This window comes from Salvia splendens, chromosome 4 (genome assembly GCF_004379255.2).
Source record: "Salvia splendens isolate huo1 chromosome 4, SspV2, whole genome shotgun sequence".
Lineage (NCBI taxonomy): Eukaryota > Viridiplantae > Streptophyta > Magnoliopsida > Lamiales > Lamiaceae > Salvia > Salvia splendens.
Window position 1 is genome coordinate 35149402 of NC_056035.1, and position 27801 is coordinate 35177202.

The 27801-nt window shown below is 38.0% G+C and overlaps 2 protein-coding genes and 1 pseudogene across 2 annotated transcripts; 2 read left to right on the plus strand and 1 right to left on the minus strand.

Annotated features, from left to right (window-relative positions):
• Window positions 1-274: 274 nt before the first annotated feature.
• On the minus strand, window positions 275-1550 carry LOC121801430 (protein SRC2-like). Its single transcript, XM_042200913.1, has one exon. It carries the CDS (start codon window positions 1456-1458, stop codon window positions 406-408), a length of 1053 nt encoding a protein of 350 aa, XP_042056847.1. The 5' UTR covers window positions 1459-1550; the 3' UTR covers window positions 275-405.
• A 6515-nt stretch (window positions 1551-8065) lies between these two features.
• Window positions 8066-9133, plus strand: LOC121801054. Its single transcript, XM_042200525.1, has one exon. The coding sequence runs from the start codon at window positions 8066-8068 to the stop codon at window positions 9131-9133; it is 1068 nt and encodes a 355-aa protein (XP_042056459.1).
• A 13825-nt stretch (window positions 9134-22958) lies between these two features.
• On the plus strand, window positions 22959-26111 carry LOC121799000 (annotated as a pseudogene).
• Window positions 26112-27801: the final 1690 nt, after the last annotated feature.

Sequence of the window (27801 nt, forward strand, 5' to 3'; positions counted from 1 at the left end):
ACGAAGTTATGAAGGATTACTAAGTCACGTCAAATTCCAACATTTTCACCTAGAAACCCCAATTTTCTAATTTGACTAATCTCTTGGTGTGGGGTTGATGACTATGATTGATAGTTAATCAAGTTATGATTAACGAAGAGCTGCTCCGTCGATTGGAATTAGTCTGTGGGCCAACAACTCAACAACTTGCAAATTTTATAACGTCTGTCTCTGTAACGTCGTGAATAATCAACTCAAACAATGAATGATTATACATCAAAAAGCACAAACATAATTAATCGAATATACCCCAATCAAACAGTAGTTATGATATGAAATTGAGACTTAATTCATAATATACATTAATTAGAAGTAAACAAAATTCAACAAGCAACATCAAATTCAACGATAATATATTAAATAAACTCAGAAATCAAAACCTCCGTCAAATCCGCCGTCAAAATCCGCCCCGTCGGAAATCGCATCTCCGATCAACATTCCGCCGATAGCCCCGCCGAGAAGCCCAGCCCCCAATCCCAACCCAAACTTATTCTTTTTCTTCTGCTGCTGCGCCGCCACCGGCGGGTACCCATAGCCCTGCTGCGGCGGATACCCGTACCCCGGCGGCGGCTGCGCCGGATAACCGTACCCAGCCGGCGGTGGCGGCACCGGATATCCTCCCGGCTTATGAGCATCGCCGACCACCGGATAACCTGCCGGCGGATATCCTCCCGGCTTATGAGCATCGCCGACCACCGGATAACCTGCCGGCGGCAGCGGCGGATATCCTCCCGGCTTATGAGCATCGCCGACCACCGGATATCCTGCCGGCGGCGGCGGCGGATAATGTCCACTTCCCTCCGCCACCGCAGGATACGCCGGCTGCGGCGGCGGATATTGTCCACTACCCTCCGCCGCCGGGTAAGCCACCGGCGGTGGATAATGGCCGCCTGCCTCAACCGCCGGATAGCCCGACGGCGGCGGGTAAGCTCCGGCAGGTGGATAACCGGAGCTAGTTCCGGCAGGATACCCGGTAAAATCGGTTTTACCGGCGGTGGCGGCGGCGATTTTGTCGCTGAATTTGCAGGAGAAGGTGAGCTGGCCCTTGGGTTTGCCGCTGGGTTTGCGGACTTGGTAGCTGAGGAATTTCTTGCCGTCGGCGGAATCGAGGAGCTCCTTGATGGGGACGCTGACCTCGCCGACGTCCTTGTCGCCGAGGGCGCGCTCGCAGACGAGCTTGAAGTCGAGGGTGAGGCGGTTGGCCTGCAGGGCGGCCTCGTCGACGGTGAAATTCATGGTGAAGTTCCAGGTGGGGTTGGCGTCGCCGTCGTGGTCGACCGGAGACCTGGTCTTCTGCTTGGAGCTCTTGTCGCCGCCGGAGATGGAAACGACGGCGTAGACGTCCATCTTCGAGATCAGATTCACTTTGTTCAAGTCTCTCCCCGATTGAAGAGTGATTTCCAGAGTTCGGTGCTCCATTTTTGAGATCCCAAGGAATTGCGATGAAACGGATTTAGAGAGAGAGGGCGGAAATAGCAATATAGAGATAGAGGTGTGATAATTATAACGTGTTTCTTGTAGTCAACGTTGACACGGTATATGTATTATCTGGCGGCTACCACGATTGTCGATAATTACAAATTTTATTTTATTTTTGCGGGATATCTCTGGTAAGAGCATCCACATTGGTGCGGAATTCCCGATGGAATTTTCCACGGAATTCCAAAAAATACTTCATGTCATGTCATAAGGAATTCCCACTGCACAGTGGCAGAATTCCTGAAGGAATTCCCACAATTAAAAAAATTCACAAATTCATAAATTAATCAATTTCCGGAAGTAAGAAATTTACGGAATTAAATAATCTGACACAAATAGGGAAAAATATTTCATTTAATGCATTAAATGAGATGTATATATAGGAACCGAAAAAAAAACATTTAATGCATTAAATGGGAATTCTGCGCGGAATTCTGCGGGCGTCAATACAATGGCGGACGTCCGCGCGGAATTCCGCCGATGGCTGCGGAACTGCGAATTCCTTCGCGGAATTCCGTATCCATGGAAGGGGCTCGCAATGGCGGACGTCCGCCACGGAATTCACGCACGCCGTTGGAAATTCCGCGTGGACGTCCGCCGTTGCGGGTGCTCTAATTTATTTTGTTCTTTCTTTCATTATTTCCTGGCAGGCCATTCTTTCAAGTTTCATGCTATACTTTTAAATTTTTTATTCAATGCTCGTTCTGTAATTTGCATTTGGTTTATTTTATGCTGGAATTTAACTCGTTACATTATGGGATAAAAATAAAATAATATCCCATAAAATAAGCAGAAGTGTACATATTTTTATAAATGGAGGGATAGAAAGTGTGCAGATTTTTTAAAATGGAGGGGGTATAATTAATTATCCTTGCAAATTCTAAACGAGATTCAAAAACTCCCAGCACAAACTACAAGATTCACTAAACAGCATAAACTTAACAGATTGAGAAAATTTAATAAACAATACGGATCTCAAAGTGACAAATGATGCAATGAAACAGTAACAACAAAAGAGGAGTTTTTGAAGAAAATAATAAGGATGTTATTATCAATATTTATTTAAAATTGGTATGTTTTTATAATACTCCCTCTTCCGTCCCTTTTCCGTCCGTCCCATAAAAATAATTTATATTCATTTATGATAATTTTTTTCTCATTCTCTTTTATTTATCATATATGGGCTCCACCATCCATTACACAATTTCAATTACTTTTTTTTATATCCATGTACTTTACCAATTATATATTAAAACTCGTGTCAATCCTAAATGATTTATTGTTGTGGCGGGTGGGGTAATAATTAAGAGAAGTTGAAGTAAAAAGGTTTTAAAACATAAACTAAATACCCACTTTATATACTCACACTATCACTTAAAAATACTACAACATTTGCCATTTTGAGATGTCCCTTAAAAATAGACCAATTCTATTTTAAGGAAACTTTTTTCTCTCTACTAAGATAAGTTTCATTCTCCCTTAATAATCCTCTAAGTATTGTTTATAAAAGTAGTACGTACCCACCCACAAATGTATAAGCACTTACAACAGCAGCATTCAATAAAATAAGATCAAACCTCTTATTAGCCATATTGAGAAAAAACTATAGAGATTGAAGAAGGGGCACCATAATGAATGATGTTGAAAGTATCTTTTCTCTTGGTAATTAATATAGTATGCAACTTTATGAGTTTCTAAAACAATTTTATTGGCTAATTTTTGTTGAAAGATATGTGTGTGTTATTCATTCAACTTGTTCACTGACATCTACAATGTACACTCCTATTAATAGGCTAGGCTTGAGAAGGATTTGTACATGATAAGATTTACCCTAGTTACACAATAAGAAAAATATACTAATTCCCTTAATTATGTGATCTCAATCAATCTTCCTTAATCTGCATCAATCTTCTTCCCATTTACTTGATTCTTTCCAACACTCCCCCTCAAGTTAAGTAATGGGATCACCTATTCTTAACTTGCCCGATACCTCATGGAAGCTCCTAGCATCAACGGCTTTTGTAAGGATATCCGCCAACTGGTCTTCAGATCTCACAAAGGGGAGTTCTACAGTCTTGGATTCTATGTTGTCTTTGATGAAATGTCGATCCACCTCGACATGTTTGGTACGGTCATGCTGGACTGGATTCTCATATATACTGATTGCCGCATTATTATCACAGAACAACTTACACGATTTATGTGAGTTCAAATCCAGCTCTGTCATCAACTTCTTCAACCATAGAATTTCGGTCAGACCACTCTTGATTCCTCGGAATTCTGCTTCATCACTTGATAGCGCTACCATCTTTTGTTTTTTGTTCCGCCATGTGACCAAGTTTCCCCCTACAAAGGTGAAATAACCAGTAGTTGATTTTCTATCGTTTGGATTTCCCGCCCAGTCAGCATCTGTAAACCCGTGGATCTCCAAATGTCCATGATTTTTTAACAGAATTACATGGCATGTTGTCCCCTTTAGGTACCATACGATCCTTAGTGCTACTTCCCAGTGAGCTGCTTGAGGTGCGTGCATGAACTGACTGACTACTCCAATTGCATAAGCTATGTCGGGTCTCGTATGGGAAAGGTATATCAGTTTCCCAACCAAATGCTAATATCGAGTGCGGTGAGTAGCTTCAGCTCCTTCTACTATCTGCAGACCGTGATTCTGAACCATAGGAGTGTCGGCTGGCTTGCATTACAGTAGTCCTGTTTCAGCTAACAGATCAAGAACATACTTCTTCTGAATGATAAAGATCCCTTTTTTTGACCTCAACACTTCGATACCCATAAAGTACTTCGGCAATCCTAAGTCCTTCATTTCAAATTCTGTAAATAAACTCTTCTTCAGTCGATCCATCTCCTCTTCGTCACCACTAGTGAGGATTATATCATCCACATAAATGATTAATCATGTGATTTTTCCTTCTCTCTTCTTTAGAAACAGTGTATGGTCAGAATTGCTCTGCTTGTACCCACACTTCTTCATTACTTCTATAAACCTTCCAAACCAAGCTCTAGGCGACTATTTTAGCCCATACGGTGTTCGCTTAAGCTTGCACACCTTCCCTCCTTCGAATTCCTCGGCAAATTCCAAGAGGCGCTTCCATGTAGATGGGCTTCTTTAGTTCCCCATGCAAGAACGCATTAGTCACGTCAAACTGATGGAGTGGCCACTCCCTGGCCGCTGCTATCGAGAACAACACTCGAATAGTACTCATCTTGGCTACAGGTGAGAATGTCTCCGCATAGTCGACTCCATAGGTCTGAGTGTATCCTTTGGCTACTAGTCTCACCTTGTATCTTTCAATCGACCCATCTAGTCTCCGTTTGATGGTGAAGACCCATCTATACCCCACAGTCCGAACTCCATCAGGTTTTAGAAAAACCTCCCATGTATTGTTCTTCAGTAGGACTCACATCTCCATCAGCATTGCTTCCATCCAAAGAGAAATTTTCATGGCCTCCTCGACAGTGTATAGGATCTCTTACTCTTCATAAAGAGTTGCTTCAAATGCCCTTGCCATTTCAGTTAGATTGGCCTTGGCTAGATTTGCCATAGAATATCTGCTCTTGTGAATCCTTTCAGGACTGTATCTCTTAGCCGGAATGCCCCGAGTACTCCATGAAGGGAGTATATAACGACCCGTATCACCATCAATCGCTGCATTCTCATTCCCATCTTGACAAACTCATAGTTTAGGATGGTTTTGTGCGTAATTAGATGGTGATTTTGATGATTAAGGTGTATAATATATGTTTTTCACCACACATACACTAATTAATGAGTTAATGAGTTTTGTCGTAGTTTTGTGATGAAAACAGGTTGAAACGGACTGAAAAACAGATTGAACGAGCCGAGACAGATTTTGAGAAGTCCAGTAGGTTCACCCGGTCGGGTGTTTTTCATCGGCTAGAACACCCGGTCGGGTGTTTCGAAGAAGCAGTCGAGGTCCAGAGAGAAAACCCGACCGGGTGTTTTCCAATTTCCAAATCACCCGATCGGGTATTTTGTACGCCTTGCGGGATCCAGAGAGAACACCCGGTCTGGTGTTTTCCACTTGCAAATCACTCGGTCGGGTGTTTTGGGCGGTAAGTTACAATTGCTTTTATTTCCGCCTCGGGTATAAAAGGGACCGAGGGTTTTCGACTCCCAAGACATCACACCGCCCAGAAGCAGTTTTGAAGGTTTGAGAGTGGATTTGAGAGACAAGAAGTCCCAATCCTCAACAAGGTTGAAGACGAAGACGATTTGCCCATTCAACCCACTCTTGAGAGTATCTTTATTAGTTTTCCTATGTTCAATTCACTTTCTTCGGATTTATATTGTGAATTTGCGTTGAATATGAGTAGCTAAATTTCTTGTAGAGTTTTGGTGAAGACTACAATGAACGCTTTTGATTAATTCAAGGACTTTTGATTACCTATGCTCTTGTGATTCCTTTTGTTTCATTCTTGAGATTTTTCAATTCAATTGCTTAGCTACCAATTGAGTTTGTTGACCTAGTTTTGAGTAATCGAGAGATACCTAATTAGGATTGATAAAAGAATGAACAACACCTAGATAATTTACATTCGAGAGAAGGAATTCTAGAGTGAGGGCTTGAGCCTTTTGTTTTAAGGAGTTAATTGTGAAGTATTAGAAGGAGACTTCAATATCAATGGTTAATCAACGGGTTGAGTGCACTCGAGAGAGGGCTTAGCCTAGACTAGCGGCTTTCCTAGTAATCCTAGAGACTTGGGTAATCGAAGTTGTTGAATTGTTCGTAGTAGTTGGACCCAAAGCTCTACCTCTTTCTCTTATTTGAAACCTATCCTTTGTTGCGTGCTTTTAACTTGTTTATGTTTAATTGTTTTTCTAAGAATCAACCCCAACCTTTGCTTTGTCTAGATAGTAGTTAACATCGGTCCGTGGTACTTGGGTTTATACAATTTGTCTCTGTGGGATACGATAATCTTGATTGCTTTGTGCTACACTAGCCCCGTACACTTGCGGGAATTTTCTTGTGCAAAAATAAGTCGAGTCAAGTTTTTGGCGCCGTTGCCGGGGACAATTTGTGTTAATTTAGCTCAATATCGTGGTAAAGATAGAGATTACTAGTTTAAACTTTATTGCTTTAATTTTTATTTTATTTTTGAGCCCTCACATTGGGTTTTCTTGTTTCAGGTTGCATGCACACACGCTCTAGAGGTATACCTTTAGAGCCTATAGATCTTGAGATCGAAGCATCCAACAGAAGGAGAAACGCTTTGAGAAGGCTAAATCAAAGGATCCGAGTCTCTTCTCCGGTCCAGAGACGATCACCTTCACCGGTTCAAGAATCACTATCACCTACTCCGTCACCAGTTCACTCCCCTATTCAGTTTGAGCCACATTCTCCTATTCTGATGGAGAACGTAGAGGGGAATGATGTACCACCACCTCATCTAAGGAATGCTCAGCATCAACAACAACTCGAAGAATTGCAAAGGCGGTTAGATCAAAGGCAAAATGTGGTACTTGTCCAAAACATGTATGTCTATCATGGGGTGGCATACCCAACCGTTGGCAACAATGTTAATGCCAACACATTTGAACTCAGGAGAGGATTACTTCAGATGGCTGAGAACAACGCCTTTAGGGGCCGACCCACATATGATCCTAACAAGCATCTCACTAAAGTCATCCAGATCTGTAACACGGCGAAGATAAATGGAGTCACAGATGAACAGATCAGATTAAGGGTGTTCCCATTTTCTCTGGAGGATGATGCCAAGGATTGGCTGGACAGTATGGAGCCCAACTCCATTCGCACGTGGGAGGCCATGGTGGAAAAGTTCTTAGAAAAATACTACCCACCGAGTGAGGCGTTGAAGAGGCAGTCAGAAATCATTTCGTTTGAGATGACTCCTGATGAAGAAGTGCCCCAATCATGGGCTGAATCCGACGCATCAAGTCCTAGCATTCTATAGGGGGTGTCTGCCTGAAGCAAAGCGTGAACTGAACCTGAGTGCAGGAGGATCATTGCTGAAGAAGGGAGAAGCAGAGGCCATGGAGGTGATTGAGAGTGTGACCTCTAATAATGAAGGCTGGAACAACGAGGGGAGCAGAGTACACAGGGTAGCCTCTGCCGCAGAGAGCAGCCATATGGACAACATGTATAAACAGATGGAGCTCCTCCACAAGAAGATAGATCTCATGGGGATGGGACCGGCTGTGTAGGAGCAGCAAGAGAGTGTAGAAGATGTTAACTATATCCACCAAGTGGGCAATAGATACTATAACAACTCCCGCCCCAATCAAGGGGGTGGAGGTTACAATCATTTTGGGAACAAGGCGCATCCTAACCTATCGTATGGGAACCCCAACAATGCCCTTCAACCACCACCGGGGTTCACAGTTTCTCAAGGGATGATCACTGAGCCGCAGAGCAAAAGTTCAGAGGACATATTGAATGCATTCATGATTCAGTCACACAAGAACATGGAGCATACCAATCAAAGGCTAGAGAAGGTTGAGAATAATATGCATAGCATGGCATGACATATGAAAAGCCTAGAGACCCAGATGAGTCAGATTGCCCAAGCGGTGGGACAAATACACCAATCGGGGCAATTCCCAAGTACTACTGTTCCAAATCCGAAAGACTGCAAGACAATCTACTTAAGGAGTGGGACAAGCTATGAGTGTCCTCCTATGCCCGAGGTGGAAGCTAATGAAGTGCCCGAAGAGAAAGAAGAAGAGGAGATTGAGGTGGAATCACCTCTTATGCAATCCAAGGTTCAACCCGAGGCAATTGTTTCTCCCAAACCAAGAGAGGTCAAAATTCCTTTTCCTCAAGTGGTGCAAAAGAAGAAGTTGGATGAGAAGTTTGTCAAGTTCCTTGAGATCTTCAAGAGAGTGCACCTCAACATACCTCTTATTGAGGCTCTCCAACAAATGCCCGGCTACCTCAAGTTTTTGAAAGAGATTATGTCCAAGAAGAAGAGGTTGGTTGATTATGAAACCGTGAATTTGACCGAGAATTATAGTGCAATCATCCAACAAAAGATGCCGGCAAAGATGAAAGATCCAGGGAGTTTCAACATTTCTTGTGTGATCGGGAATGATAGGCAAACTAAGGCCTTGTGTGACTTAGGGGCAAGCATAAATCTCATGCCTTTAAGCTTCTTCCGGAAGTTGAAGTTTGGTGTCTTGAAGCCAACTACCATTACCCTCCAAATGGCGGACAAGTCCGTCAAATTCCCCAATGGACTCCTTGAGAGTGTATTGGTAAGGGTGAATGATTTCATCTTCCCCGTGGACTTTGTTGTTTTGGACATGAAGGAGGATTCAAATGTCCCCCTCATCCTTGGAAGACCATTCCTTGTAACCGGGAAAGCTCTAATTGACGTCACTAAGGGAGAACTCACCCTTAGGCATGGAAACAAGACGGTCATTCTCTCTATTTTGGAAAAGATGAAACGCCAAGAAGTGGAAGAGGCCAAGAGAGTGGAAGAGGTGCCCTTGAAAGTTGAAGATTGCAAGATGATACAAGTGACACATGTGAAGGGTAAGGATGATGATGTGGAGAAACCTCTAGAGGAGAGTTGTAAAGGAAGTGTTATTGGGGAAGATGTGAAGGCCACTTGGTAGAAGAAGCGTCTACACAAGCTCTATTTGGCCGCTAAAGAAAAGACGGGCCCCGACGACATTATCCGAGTGAGGTTGGACCATTGAGTGAAAGCTTGAAGACCGTCGGGCAAACGACGTTAAAAAGTTGCGCTATAGGGGAGGCAACCCCTAGTAGGTAAAATTTATCGCTTTTGTGTGTTTGGGTGTGTTTTTGTTTTATTCTTGTTTTTTGGTGTGTTTTTGTGTGTTTTCCTTGTGTTTGTTTTGTTAGTGATGACCAAATGTGTTTGAGATGGGTGTTTTGTTGTGTGAGTTGAGTGGAACAGGAAAGTAGGGCACAAAGGGACAAAAACTGAAGAAATGGCGAAACGGACTCGGAGTCCAGAGTGTTAACCCGACCGGGCCTTTTTAGCAGCAGCAACAAGAGTTCAAGGCACGCTTGCAGCCACCGCACTACCCACCAGATCAGTAGAGGTTCACCCCACATCCACATTCTTTCAAACTTATCCATGCCTTGGCTTGGAATAAGTTTGGGGGGTGTCTAGTGGATCTGGGGGTTTCTCCCTTTCATCCTCCTCGTCTTCTTTTTGCTCGTTGATTAATGTCTCTTTGATTAATGTGATTCCCCGTTGGTGTAATTCGTTGTGAGTTGAGTGACCCCGGCTTTTACCCTAATTGATAGGATGACTTGTGAAGCTTTCCTTGTGTGTGGTCTAGTGGATTTAGGTTTTTCTTGGTGAAATTGAAATTTGAACGAGTGTGAGACATGTTGGAGGAGTTGCCAATGATGATTTTTTGTAAAATTTTTCGAAAATCTTGTTGATATGGCTAAGTAAAATGTAATTTTCATTTCAAATTGCCTAAAGTGAATTGCATGGTGCCTTGTCTTTTGCCAAAAACGCCTTGTGAGAATTGAGCCTATATTGTTTTTAAATGTGGTTTTATCTCATGTATGTCATGGTTTCTAGAACTTGCTCGCGATCTCCTTGAGTCTACATAGTGGTTATAGAGATAAGGGATGATGTTAGGCCATCCTTGTTAGCTAAATCTTACCCCTATCCATTATCATGTTAATAATCCTTGTTAGCCCACTTTGAGCCGATAAACCTTTTCTTTGACGAACCAAGGAGTTGGATTTCTTGTGTGTTACTTTTGAAAAATCAAAGGGAAATGAAAGTTTGTAAGTGGTGTTAGCAAATGAAAAACAAGGGTGTTGAGGTAGAAAAGAGAAAGAAAGAAAGGATAGTGATGATACCATGCAAAGCATGGAGAAAAAGAAAAAAAAAGGAAAAGAAAAGAAAAATGAAAGTGAAAAATAGTGAATAAGTAGCTTTTGGTGAAAAGGATGTCTTGAAGGTTGGAAAATAGGTGAAGAACAAAAGTGGAATGTTGATAGATGAGAAGAGTCTATGATAACCTGCATGTATGCTCGGGCCGAGGTTGGGTTAGGGAAGGGAATGTAAATATTTATTGTATCCAAAAAGAAGATAAAAAGATGTGGTGGGGTTATATTTTAAATTATGGAACCATTCTAATATATTGTTTGTAGTAAATTTATGAGAATCACTGAATGAATATTCTACTTAAATAAATTCAAATATAATGACTAAATGGCTTAAATGTTGGACCATTGTGGATGAAACAATGTATTTTTTTAATAGTAACACATATATTAACACTTAAATATTTGCATGTGAACTGAATTGATGTCACGTAGTTTTAGACAAATAAATTACTATTCAAAAATATTTTCACTTCCACCTTCGTTATTACTACAAAATAAATATTAAAAAAAATTCAGTATCCCAATTTTATAAAAATATAATCGTAGCACTCTTGTTATTTTTCTCAAAACTCTTTTTTATATATGTATAAATATGTAGGGGTGTATTACAGTATGAATACATGGGTTCCACTATGTAACACCATATATAGGTTAATACTATACCATTAATGAGATCCGTTAGATTTCTTCTATGGACGCCTAGGATTAAATTTCAAGAATTGAGTACGAATTGCAGTCTAACGTATTGGAAATTGCTAGCGTGGGTATTTTCGTCTTTTTTTATGCTTAAGATGAAAGGTAGTCAGGGAATAAACAACAATATTTTCTGTTTTGTATTGCAATATATGAAGCATTGCACTGCAATTATCATAGAGTAATACTGCAATCTGATAAGGAAAAAACTAGAGTATTACGAATGATGCAGACGCGTAACACTGCAATATTTATAAAACTAGTATCACACCCGTGCTATGCACGGCCCATTTTATTTATATTAAATTATGAAATACTTATATGAAATAAGAAACATTATATGGTTCTAAAATTATAAATGTGGAGTATTTAATAATATAAATGTATACAATGATACATTTTACAAAAGTAATCAATTCTATTAAAATAAAGTTGTAATACATAAAATTTATGATAGTATATAATGATTTTTTAGGACTTCTCATAGTATATATAATGATTGTATTTACAAATGTGCACATATAAATCTACTAACACTAATTTCACTAATCCCTAAAAACCCAAACCTTGAAACCTAAATCATAAACCCTTAACTTTAAAATATACTCATCCCAGTTCAATTTTACTTTGTTGATCACTTATTCTATTTTGGAGATTTTAGATCTATATTCGATATTTTACACTGGGTCGGCCTACTTGATAATCCTTATTGATAGTAGAGGTTTTTTTTTTACCTAAATCTAAGTTGTAAATATGTTTATATGCTCGTATCAAGAAAGTGCTTTACAATAGGGCTATGTGAATGGTAAAAAAAATGCTTGCTTGCATTCATCCAAACATCTATTCACCCAATTGTATTATTTATTGGAGCCGAAGCAGTGTTTTGTTGAAACTATACTTGTATTCTATCTAATCAAATAATTGTGTTTGACAAGTGCAAGGAATGTAATAGAAGGACTGGAATACATATACGAAGGCTAAAAAAATGTGATGTAAAGCTCCCCAAAATGTAACTTTAAAAGACCGTCTTTAATATTAAAAAAAAGATGTTAAGATCTCTTAGCAAAAGCATTTCATCTTCTCTTCTAAAATCATTTCACTACTCTCCATAGTTACGCGAACCCAAAAAATATTTTAACCTTCGAAAACCTTTTCATTTCTACTTCCCCATATTATTACAATAATAAAAAAAACTTAATATTATAGATGCGTTTTAGTACTACTATTTAACTTCAAAGTTTAAATAGGTAATCAATTTATCTTCAAAATAAATTCGCTTCCACTTCTCCATTCAATTTATTTTCAAAAACCTTTCATTTTACTTCTCATAATTATCAAAAAAATAAATAAAACCTTTTTGCTACCTTAATTTAATTTATTTTTTAAATCATAATGACATTCTTTTATTTCCCCAAAACTCCACTTTTATAACTCATAAAATTTTATATGAATATCATTGTAAATAATTGAAATTTATATGGACTAATAATTTAGGTAGTATAATTTATATTACATAGTATATTTGATTGAATTAAAAAAAATTAATTATCGTCATTATTATTGTGAATTAAATATTACACAACATTATTATCTAATATTTAAAACTTTTGATACAATGGAAAAGACTCGATCACGCAACAGTAGTGAGTATATGAGTGTAATGGTCCATGATTTTAGAATACTAGTAACTAAGATTTCATTCATTTATACTAAGACCATTCACATCCCATGCCATAAACCCGTCTCACATGTAACTTTACTTCATTTTGAGTCGTGCAATACCCACAATAATTCATACCCCACATCAAACACCAAAACTGTATCACAATTTAATTTAATTTTCTCAAATATCTTTGATTCATTTTCCAATTTTTTTCCCTTCAATTCAAAAACCTCTTATAATTTATTTATATGTTAAATATAATATATATTCAATAAAAATTACATAGCTTGACAATTAAAGTGTAATCCACTAAACATACTACAATAATATTTTAACATAAATTAAATCATATGTAAACATTGGAATATGGTACATACTATAATAATAAAATGTAAAACGCATTTTTAAAAATTAATTACTACAATCTAACCAATTACATTAGCTAATTATCTAGCCCAACTTATTTGGTCCATGCCCATGAATTCCAGATCTCCTCTAAAGTAATTTCATAATCTAAAATATTAGCGGCGCCTTTCGAGTCTCTTCATCTTCTTCGACTTCTTTTCTCTTCCAGGTGAGTTTCAAAGCTTTTCCTTCTTTCCTTCTACCCAACGTTTCAATATCCAAAAAAGAATTGATCATGAAGGTATATAAACAGTAACAATGGCAAGGAGAACTGCGATGAACTTTTTGGAGAGTGGGCAAGAAGTTGGAAGAAGTAGAGAAAATTAATTCCCTAAATGTGTGGAAGAAGAAAAGACTTTTTAATTATGCACAATAATAATGAGAATTCATGTTTTGTATGTATGACAGAATCCATTAAACAATGTTGAATGCATTGATAAAAATAATTTTAATAAAATTATAAATTTTCAACTAAAATGACATTTTCATAAATACCTCAAGAACTCTCCTTTTATTAATTATTCACTATCCAAGTATGTCCGATGATCTTCTCAGGGATAGCCTTTTCGACGAATCCTTCACGAGAAGCTGCAAAAAAAAGGCCACAAAATCAAGAAGCGAAGAAAAGTAAAGAAACTGTCATGCACCCTATGTGAAAGTGAGAAGGAAAATTACCTGCTAATGAGATCTTTAGCTTCTTTTGAAACATCAGGAAATGCTAAATCAATTTTCATTATCCTGCAGCGGCAATCGGTAGACACAGTTCTTAATTAGTTGTGAATGTAATTTGCATGATGAATTTATGTTTGCCAAGTCTTGTGTTGTCACAGCGACAAAAACCAACCTTATGATTTACTTGCACTGTATACACATATATATATGACTTAATAACATGTTTTAGCACATATATATGACTTAATAACATGTTTTAGCAATAAAATTACATATAAATAACTGTTAATCCATACCTCTTGATCAAGCAAAAATATTTCCGGCTTAATGTCTCTGTGAATGACATGGTTTTCATGATGTACTTGGTTGTTGGACAAGTGGAATATGTCTCTCTATATATATAGGCATGCAAAAGTTATGAGGAATGTAGAGGAATATGCAAAATAATGTTATTGTATGGGAAGAGGAAAGAACTCTAATTTAATTCACCTATTTTGTGGTGCTTGCCAACTCTCAATTATATTTGATTTGTGTTTTGATTCGGTTACTATCCATTTCAGTTATTCCAATCATCACAAGAATTTACATACTTCAATAATTATGGCAGTCGTAAGAAACTTTTCATTACCAACACGTTAGACAAACCTTTCACATGCTAAAATATATATGCATTCAATATTGCAATAAATAGAATTAAAAAACTTTTCAAAGTGGTAATGTATTGCTACGTTTTTTTTGCAATAATTAGTTGGTGAAGGTAATTTAATATTCATATGTAATTTCTAAAATTTACTTATATCTATATCCAACATGTTATATGTGAATTCAATTCATAGTTAGAATGGAAAAAACCTTTACTCTACATTGATAGTGAAATACTACTAAAAGCTACTGAGAATATTATTTTATCATAATTTCAATGGTATATAGTATTTTTTTTTCAAAACTCCTTTAGTTTTTTAGTTTTTTCAAAATTCCCCTTTTATATATGGTTATAGATAATGATAGATTACTCCAGAAATGTATTAAAAATACATTAAATTTATTTTTAATTGAATTATTCCACATCAAAATTAATAAATTTTATAGTTAGATAGATTTCTAATCACAAACGGATGCAATCTATACATAGATGACTGAATTCTATTAATGGTTAGATTGTCAATTAACTTTATTTGTAACGGCCAATGTCATTTCAGAATATTCAAAATTTAGCAAAATATTCTTAAATATTCTAAATGTGGCCCAAAACTCAACTTTTATATATGTATAGATAACACTGCAATCTGGTAACGTACTGAAAATAGAGAATACCGATTTTGCCCTTTAGCATGTTTTTTATGTCCCAATTTAATTAAAATAGGCTGCCACATGGTAGCTTGAGAATAACACGATCTGCAAATCTAATTGCCTAAAATAATGATACGATGTTACAATAAAGAGGATTGTCGTTTGAATACATCCCTAAATATGTATATGTATAAGCATTAAGTACGATTTAACATAACAAAACATAAGGACCACCACAAAGTTAAAATTATATTGTACACCATATATGAATATTTTTAAATAGTGAACATCTTTTAAATCTTTAAAAAATACCAAACTATACATGAAATTATGGGGTGTAGACATTTTAGAAATTTGAATACTTCCACCCATATAACAATATAAATATTTAGACCTTATGGATTTAGATACTTTGGAGTTGGATTTAGATACTTTGGAGTCCGTTTGGTATATGGAAATGAAATTGAAATTGAAATTGAAATTGAAATTGAATTGGAATTGGAATTCATTGAATTGAATTGGAAGGAATTCCAAATCCTTTATTTAGCAAAATATAATGATTGATATGGAATGGAATTTAAAAAAATTGGATTTGTGCAGTGTGTGTGTTCAGTTGTGTGTAAGAATGTGTGCGATGTGTGTGTAAGAATGTGCACAGTGTGTGAATATGTGTGTAAGTGTGTGCAAGAATGTGTGCAATGTGAGTGTGAGTGTGAGTGTGAGTGTGAGTGTGAGAGTGTGTGCGTGTGTGTGTGTGTGAATGTGTGTGTAAGTGTGCGCAAGAGAGTGTGTGTGTGTGAATGTGTGCAGTGTGTGTAATTTAATAAATATTTGAAATTCTACTACTTTTAATATGTAATTCAAATTGTGGAATTAGAGGAATTGTAATTGTAATTCAATTCCAATCCAATAATTTTTATGATACCAAACAGTGGATTACAATTCCAAATCCAATAATTTTTATGATACCAAACGCTGGATTTGAAATTGAAGGCTTCAATTCCAATTTCACATCTCCAATTCTATGTATAACTAGTACATCACAATAAGTACATATAAATGAATATAATCCAATATTCCAAAATTTTTGTAGAATAAAATGTATAAATTAAATAAAAATACTACTCCCTCCATCCCGGGCTACTCGCTCCTTTCCTTTTCGGCACGGAGATTAAGGAATGAGTGTATAGGAAAGTCAAAAATGACGGCTGTAGGTGAAATTTTTTACTAAAAATGGAAAGAGTGCAAGTGACTTGGGACGTCCAAAAAGGAAATAAGTGCGAGTAGCTTAGGACGGAGGGAGTATTATAATACAAAGTAATGATAAAATTATTAATTTTATTAGCAATAAAAAAATGTCACGATTTCAAGCTCGTGAAGTGGCAAAAATTGAGCATGAGAAGAAGTCCAGAGCCTTTGTCCTAACAAAGGCCTCAATAGACAACAAAGAGGTTGCAATCTTTAATGTCATGTTTAGTTGACGGGAAAGTAGAGTTGACAAGGAAAATGATTCATAGGAAAATGAATCCCGGGAATATTATTCCTAGTAACTTACTTTACTTTCCAGTGTTTGAAAAATATCAAGATTTTATATTTTATATTTGATTTAAACATCAAACTAAAAAGATTGTACTTATTATTTTTTTATAAATTATTTTTTTATTCATAAAAAATAATAATACAAAATTTTTAATAAATTATTAATTACAAATGATAATAGGATAATCCATCATAATGTATAATAATATAATTGTCATTATAGTTACATTGAGTAGTATAATCATAAATAATTATAATAATAAATATAATAATAATTATTATTATTGCAATTATAATATTTACAGATATTATAATTAAATAAATTTTATAATTTAAAATTTCACTACAATTTTATTTATTAACTATTAATTTAAAAAATAAGAATAATTATTTAATAAATTATTAATTATTATTATGATAATAACAATTACATATAAATATTATAATAATATAGTTATAATTATGATAAATTTAATTATAGTTATTTATTATACTAAAATTAAGTATGATTTATAATTTTAAAATATTTTATTTAATAATATATTACATTAAATATTTAAGAATTCTAAAACTGGGAAAAAGAATACCTAAGAAAAGCTAGGATTTAGAATCCTAGAAAGTTGTACTAACTTCCTTGTTCTCGGGATTTTGATTACTTTCCCAATTTGATTAAAAACCGAAACAAACACAGAAATTTAAAATGTAAGGAATCAGATTGGTTTCCCGATAGAATCCTGACACCCAGATAGAATCCTGACAACCAGATATGACCTTTTTTGTAGTTTCATGATTCCTTCTACGAAAGAATATCCCTAAAATTTGTGTCGTCCCACGTAGATTCTATTGACTCCTATGAATATTGTCCAATGTTTTGTTTCTCCACTCTCTGTAGGTCGGTTTCAAGTTTCAATACACACTTTTTTTAATGAATCTGTATTTGATCTTTTGTTTTCCAGAAAAAGCCTAAAATTTGTGTCGTCCCACGTAGATTCTATTGACTCCTATGAATATTGTCCAATGTTTTGTTTCTCCACTCTCTGTAGGTCTGTTTCAAGTTTCAATACACACTTTTTTTAATGAATCTGTATTTGATCTTTTGTTTTCCTTTTGCTTTTTCTGCTGGGTGTCGTTGCTTGTATTAATCAGATCCTTCAAATCCCTACTATATCAAAGTCCATATCTTGCTCGTAGAGCTGTTAGAAACTCCACAATCTTGGGTAAACAATTTAATGAGTATTTTTTTGATTTCCCTTGGTTTTCAAGTGAAAGTCGACAACATGCAGCATATCAATGTATTTTGTACCTTTTCTTTGTAATGTTATCAAATACGCGACTCAATCTTGCTATCACAACAAGATCGATTCCGGAACAAGAAGAACAAACACTCGATATGAAAATGAATAAAGCTAAGAACAACTCTCGGAGAATTAATGGAAATCTTGTATTCAATTTTGTGGAAGATTACAAACTGATGGATGAAAAATCTTTTTTTTCTCTCACTCCGCTTGCACAGCTCGGTTATTCACTCTATTTGACTAACACTAATCTAACAACCAAAACAAATCCAACGGCTGTCATTTAAGCTAACTAACTAATCGCATCCGACGGCTCACGTTTGTCTATGCATCAGTTAATAACAACGGCCAACACCGAACTCGACTAAGTTCGGCTAATACCGAGCACCTGCAAGCTCGGCTAATCACCGAGCACGATTAAGCTCGGCTAACACCGAGCTGCAATCAATCACCTAACAGTATATCAGTCCCTGCCGAGCACGATTAAGCTCGGCTAACACCGAGCTTGACTGATTGTGCAGTTTTGCCCCAATCCTCATAACAAATCTCCACCTTGGGACACAACTGGACAATCCACAGAGCATATCCATCTTCCACAATCACTCCAGCTGAATCAGATTCACCAAATCCATGCAATACTTCAACTTAAGTCCGGGTAACACCTTTGTTAGCATATCAGCAGCATTGTGCTCAGTAGCTACTTTCTCAATCTTTACTGAGCCCTTTTCAACTTCATCCCTCACAAAATGAAGCTTAACATCCACATGCTTGCTCCTCTCATGGAATGTCTGATGTTTTGATAGACATATGGCACTATTTGAATCACATAATACAGTCACAGCTTCTTGATCGACTCCAAAATCCGAGCAGATTCCTTTCAGCCACATGCTCTCCTTTACAGCCTCAGCCATGGAAATATATTCTGCTTCAGTTGTTGAGAGTGCCACCACAGATTGCAAACTCGATCTCCAACTTACGGCAGCTCCATACATGCAGAAAACATAGCCGGATTGGGACTTCCTTGTGTCAATGTTAGTTGCAAAATCAGAATCACAATATCCCAATAGAGGCTGTGTATCAAAATTCTTACTTCCATCAAACAGTATGCCATAATCCCGAGTGCCATTGAGATACCTTAATATCCATTTTAAAGCTTGCCAATGCTGTATACCCGGATCAGCCATGTACCTGCTCACAACACTTATTGCCTGGCTGATATCTGGCCTTGTACACACCATGGTGTACATGATACTCCCCACTATGTTTGCATATGGGACCTTATCCATTTCTCTTCTCTGTTCATCATCTTTAGGGCTTTGATTGCTGCTGAGCTTGAACTGTGAACTCAGGGGCATGCTCACTGGTTTGCTATGATCCATCTGGAATTTCTTGATCACACTACTGATATAATCCCTTTGAGTCAGCCATATCTGCTTGTGATCTCTATCTCTGATAATTTCCATCCCAAGAATCTTCTTGGCATCACCAAGATCTTTCATATCGAATTCAGATTTCAGATCAGCCTTCACTAACTCCACCTCTTCCTTATGCTCTGCAGAGATCAGCATATCATCTACATATAACAGTAGATATGCTACAGCAACTCCACCTCTTCTCTTGATGAACACACAGTGATCATACAAAGATTTTTCAAACCCAATCTTCTGCATGAACACATTGAACCTCAGGTACCACTGCCTTGAGCTTTGTTTGAGACCATAGAGACTTCTTTTTAGCAAACACACTTTCTTTTCATCTCCTGGCTTCACAAAACCAGGTGGTTGCTCCATGTATATTTTTTCTTCAAGTTCACCATGGAGAAAAGCAGTTTTAACATCAAGTTGTTGCAATTCCCAATCTCTTTGAGCAACTATAGCAAGTAATAGCCTGATGGAGCTGTGTTTGACAACAGGTGAGAAAATTTCATTGTAATCCACACCCTCCCTCTGTGTGAACCCCTTAGCCACCAACCTTGCTTTGAACCTGATATGGTTGTTGTTGAAGGCCTCAACCTTCTTTTTGTAAATCCATTTGCACCCTACTGTTTTCTGATCAGTAGGCCTCAGTACCAAGATCCATGTGTGGTTTTTATACAAGCTATCAATCTCCTCTTGCATAGCTAACAACCACTGATCCTTTTCAGGGCTTCTGATTGCTTCTTTATAAGATGAAGGTTCATGGTAATCCATCTGTTCAGCCACTGCCAGTGCATAGTGCATCATGTCATAATCATTAAATCTAGAAGGGAGCTTAATATTCCTCTTTGCTCTGTTTCTAGCAATCACTCTCTCTGGTGTTCTGATTTCAGCTTGCATTCCAGAAGCTCCACCACCACTGACATCAGATGTAGCATTTAGATCAGTCTGAGTTACATCTGTAGTTACTCTCTGGTTCTCCACCTCAAAATGAACTTTCTGATTATCCTTGTTGAGGAAAGGCATTTCAGATTCTTTGAAGATCACATCTCTGCTAACCACCACTTTCTTGTTCCCTTCCTCACAGCACCACAGCCTGTACCCACTGACTCCCATCTGATACCCAATCATTACACACCTGAGAGCTCTAGGTTCCAATTTACCTTGCTTTATGTGAGCATAAGCTCTACACCCAAATGGCCTCAGTTTTGAATAATCCCCATAAGATCCATACCATTTGCTGTCTGGGGTCTGATTTTCAATGGCAGCTGAAGGACATTTATTGATCAAAACAACAGCAGTAGAGGCTGCTTCACCCCAAAATGGTTTAGACATTCCAGACGCTATTAACATGCACCTCACCCTTTCAAGAATGGTTCTATTGATCCTCTCAGCAACCCCATTTTGTTGTGGGTTGTGAGGGACTGTTCTGTGCCTCTTTATCCCCTTATCTTTACAGAATCCATCAAATTCATGGGACAAGAACTCAAGCCCGTTGTCAGTCCTAAGACACCTCAATGGCTTTCCTTTCTCCAACTCAACACCTACACACCATTCTTGAAACCTCTGGAATGTTTCTGACTTGTCTTTCATTATTACTATCCAAACCTTCCTTGAAAAATCATCAACAAAGGATAAGAAATACCTGCCTCCTCCAAGGCTATTCACTGGTGCAGGTCCCCATATGTCACTGTGAACATATTGGAGAGGCTCTTTCGATGTGTGCTTGCCCACTCCATATGGCAGTTTTTTGCTCTTACCAAGTATGCACTCCTCACAAGATCCAATGTGTCTTTGTACATCAGACTCAGACATCTGAATTATGCCTTGTTTCACCAACTGCATCATCCCAGCAACTCCTACATGCCCGAGCCTTGTATGCCAATTGATGGTTTGTTGAGTTGAATTTGCAGAACCATCAATAGGCTCAGCTTGTAGATAATAGAGTACATTACTTCTGATAGCTCTCATAATCATCTGGCCATCCTTTGTAACAAGCATTTCTCCACCATAAAGGGTCAATCTATAACCTATCTTCTCAAGAAGTCCCAATGAGATCAAATTTCTCTTGATGGATGGGATGTACCTTACATCAGTAAGCTTTCGCAGTGATCCATCTTCCATCCTCAAGCATATGTTCCCAACACCCCTTACATCACACACATGATCATCTCCTAGCAACACCGAGCCTTCAGATTCCTTTAAATCTTGGAACCAGTCAAGGTTGGAGGACATATGGAAACTGCAACCTGAATCCATGATCCACAGCCTTGATAATGGACTATCCTCCACCACATTGAGAGCTCTTGCCTCTTCAATTTCCTCAGTGATAGCTGCTGTACCATCTTCTTTGTGATTTTCAGCTTGTCTTTTCTTCCAAGCAAAGCAATTTTGCTTGATGTGTCCTGGTTTCTTACACCAAAAACAACTTTTTGACTCCTTCTGATCACCTTCCTTCGCACCCCGTGGTCTCCATTTATCAGATGAGGGTTTCTTGAATTTGAATTGTTTCTTTGATGCAGTCTTCACATTAAGGCTTTCAGCAGCTTGATCGATTTGCTTGCTGACAGATTTCTGCATTCCCTTCAGCTTTAATGCAGAATATACCTCCTCTAAAGTCACCTTCGAATCCCTTCCAAGAAGTATTGAGTCTTTGAATTGCTCAAAACTCTGAGGCAGAGCATTCAATAACATCAAAGCTTTATCCTCATCTTTCATGGCATCATCCACACTCTCAAGATCATCTATGCACTTGCGAAAATCTTCTAATTGATCTGCTAAGTTCTTGGAGTCAGAAAACTTGAAATTGAATAACCTTTGTTTGAGATGCAATCTATTTGAGATCGACTTCTCCATATAGATTTTCTCTAACTTCTCCCAACCTCCTGCGGCATCATCTTCCTTTTGAACCTCCCTCAAGACTCTATCGCTGAGGCACAAGACAATCGAGCTATACGCCTTGTATTCCAGTTCTTGAGATTTCGCCGCATCCATTCCTTGAATCTCCTCCTCATCCGCCTTGGATTTGACATAATCCCAGACTCCTTGCTGCATAAGAACAGCTTTCATTTTCAATCTCCACAGGCCGAAATCATTTTCGCCGGTGAACCGCTCAACGTCGAACTTCGTGGTAGACATTGTTGAATGCGTCGTCCTTCTTCGTTTTCCCACAGACGGCGCCAATTTGTAATGTTATCAAATACGCGACTCAATCTTGCTATCACAACAAGATCGATTCCGGAACAAGAAGAACAAACACTCGATATGAAAATGAATAAAGCTAAGAACAACTCTCGGAGAATTAATGGAAATCTTGTATTCAATTTTGTGGAAGATTACAAACTGATGGATGAAAAATCTTTTTTTTCTCTCACTCCGCTTGCACAGCTCGGTTATTCACTCTATTTGACTAACACTAATCTAACAACCAAAACAAATCCAACGGCTGTCATTTAAGCTAACTAACTAATCGCATCCGACGGCTCACGTTTGTCTATGCATCAGTTAATAACAACGGCCAACACCGAACTCGACTAAGTTCGGCTAATACCGAGCACCTGCAAGCTCGGCTAATCACCGAGCACGATTAAGCTCGGCTAACACCGAGCTGCAATCAATCACCTAACAGTATATCAGTCCCTGCCGGGCACGATTAAGCTCGGCTAACACCGAGCTTGACTGATTGTGCAGTTTTGCCCCAATCCTCATAACATTCTTTGTTGTGGTGAATTAGTTCTGGCTTCTGGTGACTCCGATTAGGCCAAATTAAGGATTTTGAAATTGTGGAGATTATTTTAGGAATTGGGACTTTTTTTGTAGGTTTTTAAAGCGTGATTGTTGATGGAGGGAAATGGAGGAACCGGGGCAGCTGAAAAGGACTTTGATTGATGCATCTGCTGGCGCTATTTCGGGTGGGATTTCAAGAACTGTCACTTCACCTCTGGACGTGATCAAAATCCGATTTCAGGTTGATTTTCTGGTTCAATTGTTTTGAAAGTTGAATTTTTGAAGAATTATGGTCTAACTTCCTGCAGCTTCCTTACTTCATGATCTGCATATATTTCTACTTGTGTTTAGCTTTTGTTGATGAGTTTCTCATTTACTGCGGGCAGGATCAATTGGAACCAACAACACAATGGGCTTTGCTTCGGAGAGATGCATTTAGTCAATCAAAATATACTGGTATGCTGCAAGCAACAAAGGACATTTTTAGGGAGGAAGGCTTGCCGGTATTGGTTACCTATGAAATATAGTATCTATAGGCTTTGTTTACATGTGTAAGGGCTTAAGAGAATGCGGATCCACATTCCTTTTTTTGGTGAGAGGTTGAGTTTCATGTGACATTCTCCTTGTTATGCTTCGCACTTCTTTCTTACATGCACTTTATGCATTTGGAAATCATGTGCAAGATTAAGTCCTTCCATTTCCACCAAATAATGTGCTTGTTCATGGTTGGTGAGTGTTTTTCTATTGGGGGTTTAGACTAGGAATTGACTGCGGGATAAGGAAAAAAGTATGGCATCAAAGTGGTGCTTGTGAATTCCAAAACTCGTGTGAGCATATGGATATTGTATCCAATAGATTTTATTAGTGAACTTAGAAGAGAAATCTTTCTTGTCATTTTGGCATCCAGCAAGGATAAAAATTGAAGGCAAAGAGGTGAATGACAAAGAAATTCTAACAAGAGGAGTATGGAACAAAACCGAAAGAATATTCGCAAAAGAAAATTACGGAGGAAATAAATATTAGTGTGGCAGTGTTCTTCTCTTCTTGTCATGTTGGGTTCTAGAATGAATAGGTTGTGTCTAGGGAGAAAGACGTTTATGTAGCCTGTTAAATTTGTTTTCGGCAATACGACCTTAGAAGTGCCTATCGACCCTTTTCATTTATCTGCATTGATCCAACGGTAGATGTGTCGTTTGAATTATCGTCATGACATTTTGGGACTCTGTAGCTGATTCCATCTTCCTTTTGTCCTTGCATATTCATTTTGTTTTTGGTTATTTTCCTAACAGGGTTTTTGGAGGGTTAATGTCCCAGCCTTGCTTATGGTGATGCCGTACACGGCAATACAATTTACAGTTCTGCACAAATTGAAGTCATTTGTTTCTGCTTCATCAAATTCAGGTCTGATTTTTGCTGCACCTATTCAGCATCTTTTGATGCGATTGTTATACCTAGTATATTATGCTTTCATTTTTCTTTATGGTGACGAGATAGAAATATACTGTTAAGAACTGTTGTGCACTTGTGATGATAAATTCTTGTGCAATGTTGACCCACTTGCCATGCGTTTCTTTTATGTTTTTGATGATGCCTTGGCCTTGCTCTCTTGTGTTCTTTATGCAGAAGACCATATCAATATAAGTCCGTATCTTTTGTATGTTAGTGGGGCATTAGCGGGATGTGCAGCGACTGTTGGATCCTACCCATTTGATCTTATAAGAACCCTTTTGGCTTCACAAGGGGAACCAAAGGTATTTTGGAATACACTTGCGAGTCATGACCATTTTCTCCAATTGGGGTGGTTGAGAGAACTTTATTTAGGAACAAACTTTGGAACACAGCTTTTAAAAATCCTTGTTCATGCTTGTATCTACTAAGCTAGTCTCCTAGTTAATTTTGCATATTGTATTCCTGTATCATCCGATGCATTGAAAGTATGCTGAGGTTTTACTTAATGGTGCTATATATCAACCAGGTGTATCCTAATATGAGGGCTGCATTCTCTGATATACTTAAAAAACGTGGCTTTCGAGGGCTTTATGCTGGACTGACACCAACACTGATTGAGATAGTTCCTTATGCTGGATTGCAGTTTGGGACATATGATAATTTCAAACGTTGGACTATGGTGATCTACTATGATCTCGCCCCATCCCTTTCACACACACACACACACACACTCATGCTCTACCAGATGTATCTGAAGTTTACTGTGTAACTTTATTTTTTAGAAATTAAATATTTTGTTAGGATTCTAATTTGATTTCGTTTATCTAGATACTGACCTGGTTATGATATGGAAGCCGATGATACTCTCTCAAGCTTCCAGCTTTTCCTATGTGGATTGGCTGCCGGCACTTGCACTAAAGCTGTATGCCATCCACTTGATGTGGTTAAGAAGAGGTTTCAGGTAAATTTCCAGCTTCTACTATTGATTATTCATTTTATTTTTCATTCTTCCTACAACAAACCAAGCGGCTCTAGTCTAAGGAATTTTGACCGTGTTCTTATGCAAGACATGCTCATCTTAGGAATTTTCACCTCCTCACTAGAACAGTGATTTCACTTGTAGGTTGAAGGGCTGCAACGTGATCCAAGATATGGAGCTCGAGTGGAGCATCGTGCTTATAGAAACATGTATGATGCACTATGCCAAATTTTGCATAAAGAGGGCTGGGCCGGTCTATACAAAGGCATCACCCCGTCAATTGTAAAAGCTGCACCCGCAGGTACTGTAACCTTCGTTGCTTATGAATTCACGTCAGATTGGTTGGAGTCCCTTTTGACTTGATTTGGTTTCTTCCTTCACCTTTCTCAGTCCCTACTTCTTCAACAATTCATTCGTTTTTGAATTAGAGCAATTTTGACTAGTGTATCTTGAGATGCTCCCTCAAAATCGAGGGGTACCGTACAACCTGCTGCCCTACCTGCACATATTATTGTACTAGGAATGATTTATAGGCATAGTTATGTAGTCAATATAGCAAAAAGTCAGTGATATTATAGGTTTTAATAAGATTCTATTACTCGTGTATTTTATAGTAGCAGAGTTTAATGGTAATGTCTATTTTGCTGCTGATGATTCTTGGAGATGTTATAAAAATGTTGCGTTTGCTTAGTAGATAAAAAACATTTGAACTTTAGGTTGATTAACTACTCCCTCCGTCCCATAATAGATGTCACTTTTTCCTTTTTAGTTTGTTTCACAAAAGATGTCACATTTCTATTTTTGGAAAAAGTTCTCTCTATCTAACACATAAAACAAAACCTCCTAAAATCCCGTGTCGTCCCACAAGTGTGACATCTTTTGTTGGACGGAGGGAGTATAATACATCAAAATATGCAGTATTCATTATAAAATAAAAAATTCGGAAAACAATGTACATGAAAAACCAAAGTTAGGTTGCAAATCAGAAGAGACAACTACATGCACAAATTAATTTACAAACCTAAGTATACTAATGAACATCAACTTACTGACATAATCTACATTTGAAATTTGTCTATTACGCTCAAAGTGATGAACAACAAATGTCACTGTGATGGTTGAACTTGGAACTTGATCTTGAGTTTGGGTGTCTTGTGCACTAATGCCGCGCTTGCATCAGGACGAGGAGCTTCTTGATCCACGGCCATGCCATTATGGCTGCGTTCGTTTCCTAGAATTCTAACGGTGTTTGCATCAGGAGGAGGAGCTTCTTGATCCAAGGCCATGCCATTATGGCTGCATTTGTTTCCTAGAATTGTCGCCTTATCTCTACTGATTGTTGCTGCAGACTGGAAGTTTTTTAGTGTCTCAATAGTCCATTCTGGGCCGAGCTCGAGCAGGCCAGGCTCTCTAGCAACTTTGTTCAACACATCAATCACAGATGCAAAATACTGACCACGACTCGCCATTTTCCTCCTAGCAAATTTTTTCACTCCGGGCTTAAGGAAAACCAGTATATGACTCGGGATTGAACTAGAACTAGAATTAGAGCTAGAGCTAGCAACGTGTCTGCTATTGACTTCCTCCGAATGCCAACCACGTGCTAGCAAACGCGGCCAGACTGCCTCCCAGAACAGATCATTCATTAAGGCCTTGCTAAGGCAGCAATCTTTGCTCAACAACTTAGATATCTCATCTGTTGTAAGTGAGACATACAAATCCTCTAATGGCAGCACCCTCTTAGCCCTTTTAGAGGGACCTTGATGCTTACTCCCGAATGATTTAGATTTCTAGAAAAACAACCAAAATGAGGACACAACACACCCGATCAAGAAAAACGCGACAAAAACATGAGCAATATAGACGTACCTCCAATAGAGCCTGACGTTTCCTCCCAGCATTATGCTTGTCTTTTGGGTCTACCATTCCAGACGAATCATATATATTCTTCACAGAAGCCATCTGCCATCACACAAGTAAAGATGCATCACTTCGAATGCTTGAACATTAATAAACGCCAACTCAATCAACGCAACATAAGAATTCATAGCTTAGACATATATATCATCACGAAACCGAACAAGGGATTTTGCAACGAATGGTGAAAAACGCCTTCACCTCTCACTGTGTATAGTGCAAAACTAGCAAACAAAACAGACTTGTTCTGATCCAACAATATAGTGTTAGCATATAATGTTATTATATGATCAAAATCAACTCATCAAGCTAACTTCACCCTCTGCATGAATCAAAAAACGAATATTTCAAGCTAATCCAC

Bases quoted from the DNA above. Each gene is read 5' to 3' on its own strand.
- LOC121801054 (XM_042200525.1), top strand. From the start codon at position 8,066: ATGAGTCAGATTGCCCAAGCGGTGGGACAAATACACCAATCGGGGCAA.
- LOC121801430 (XM_042200913.1), bottom strand. From the start codon at position 1,458: ATGGAGCACCGAACTCTGGAAATCACTCTTCAATCGGGGAGAGACTTG.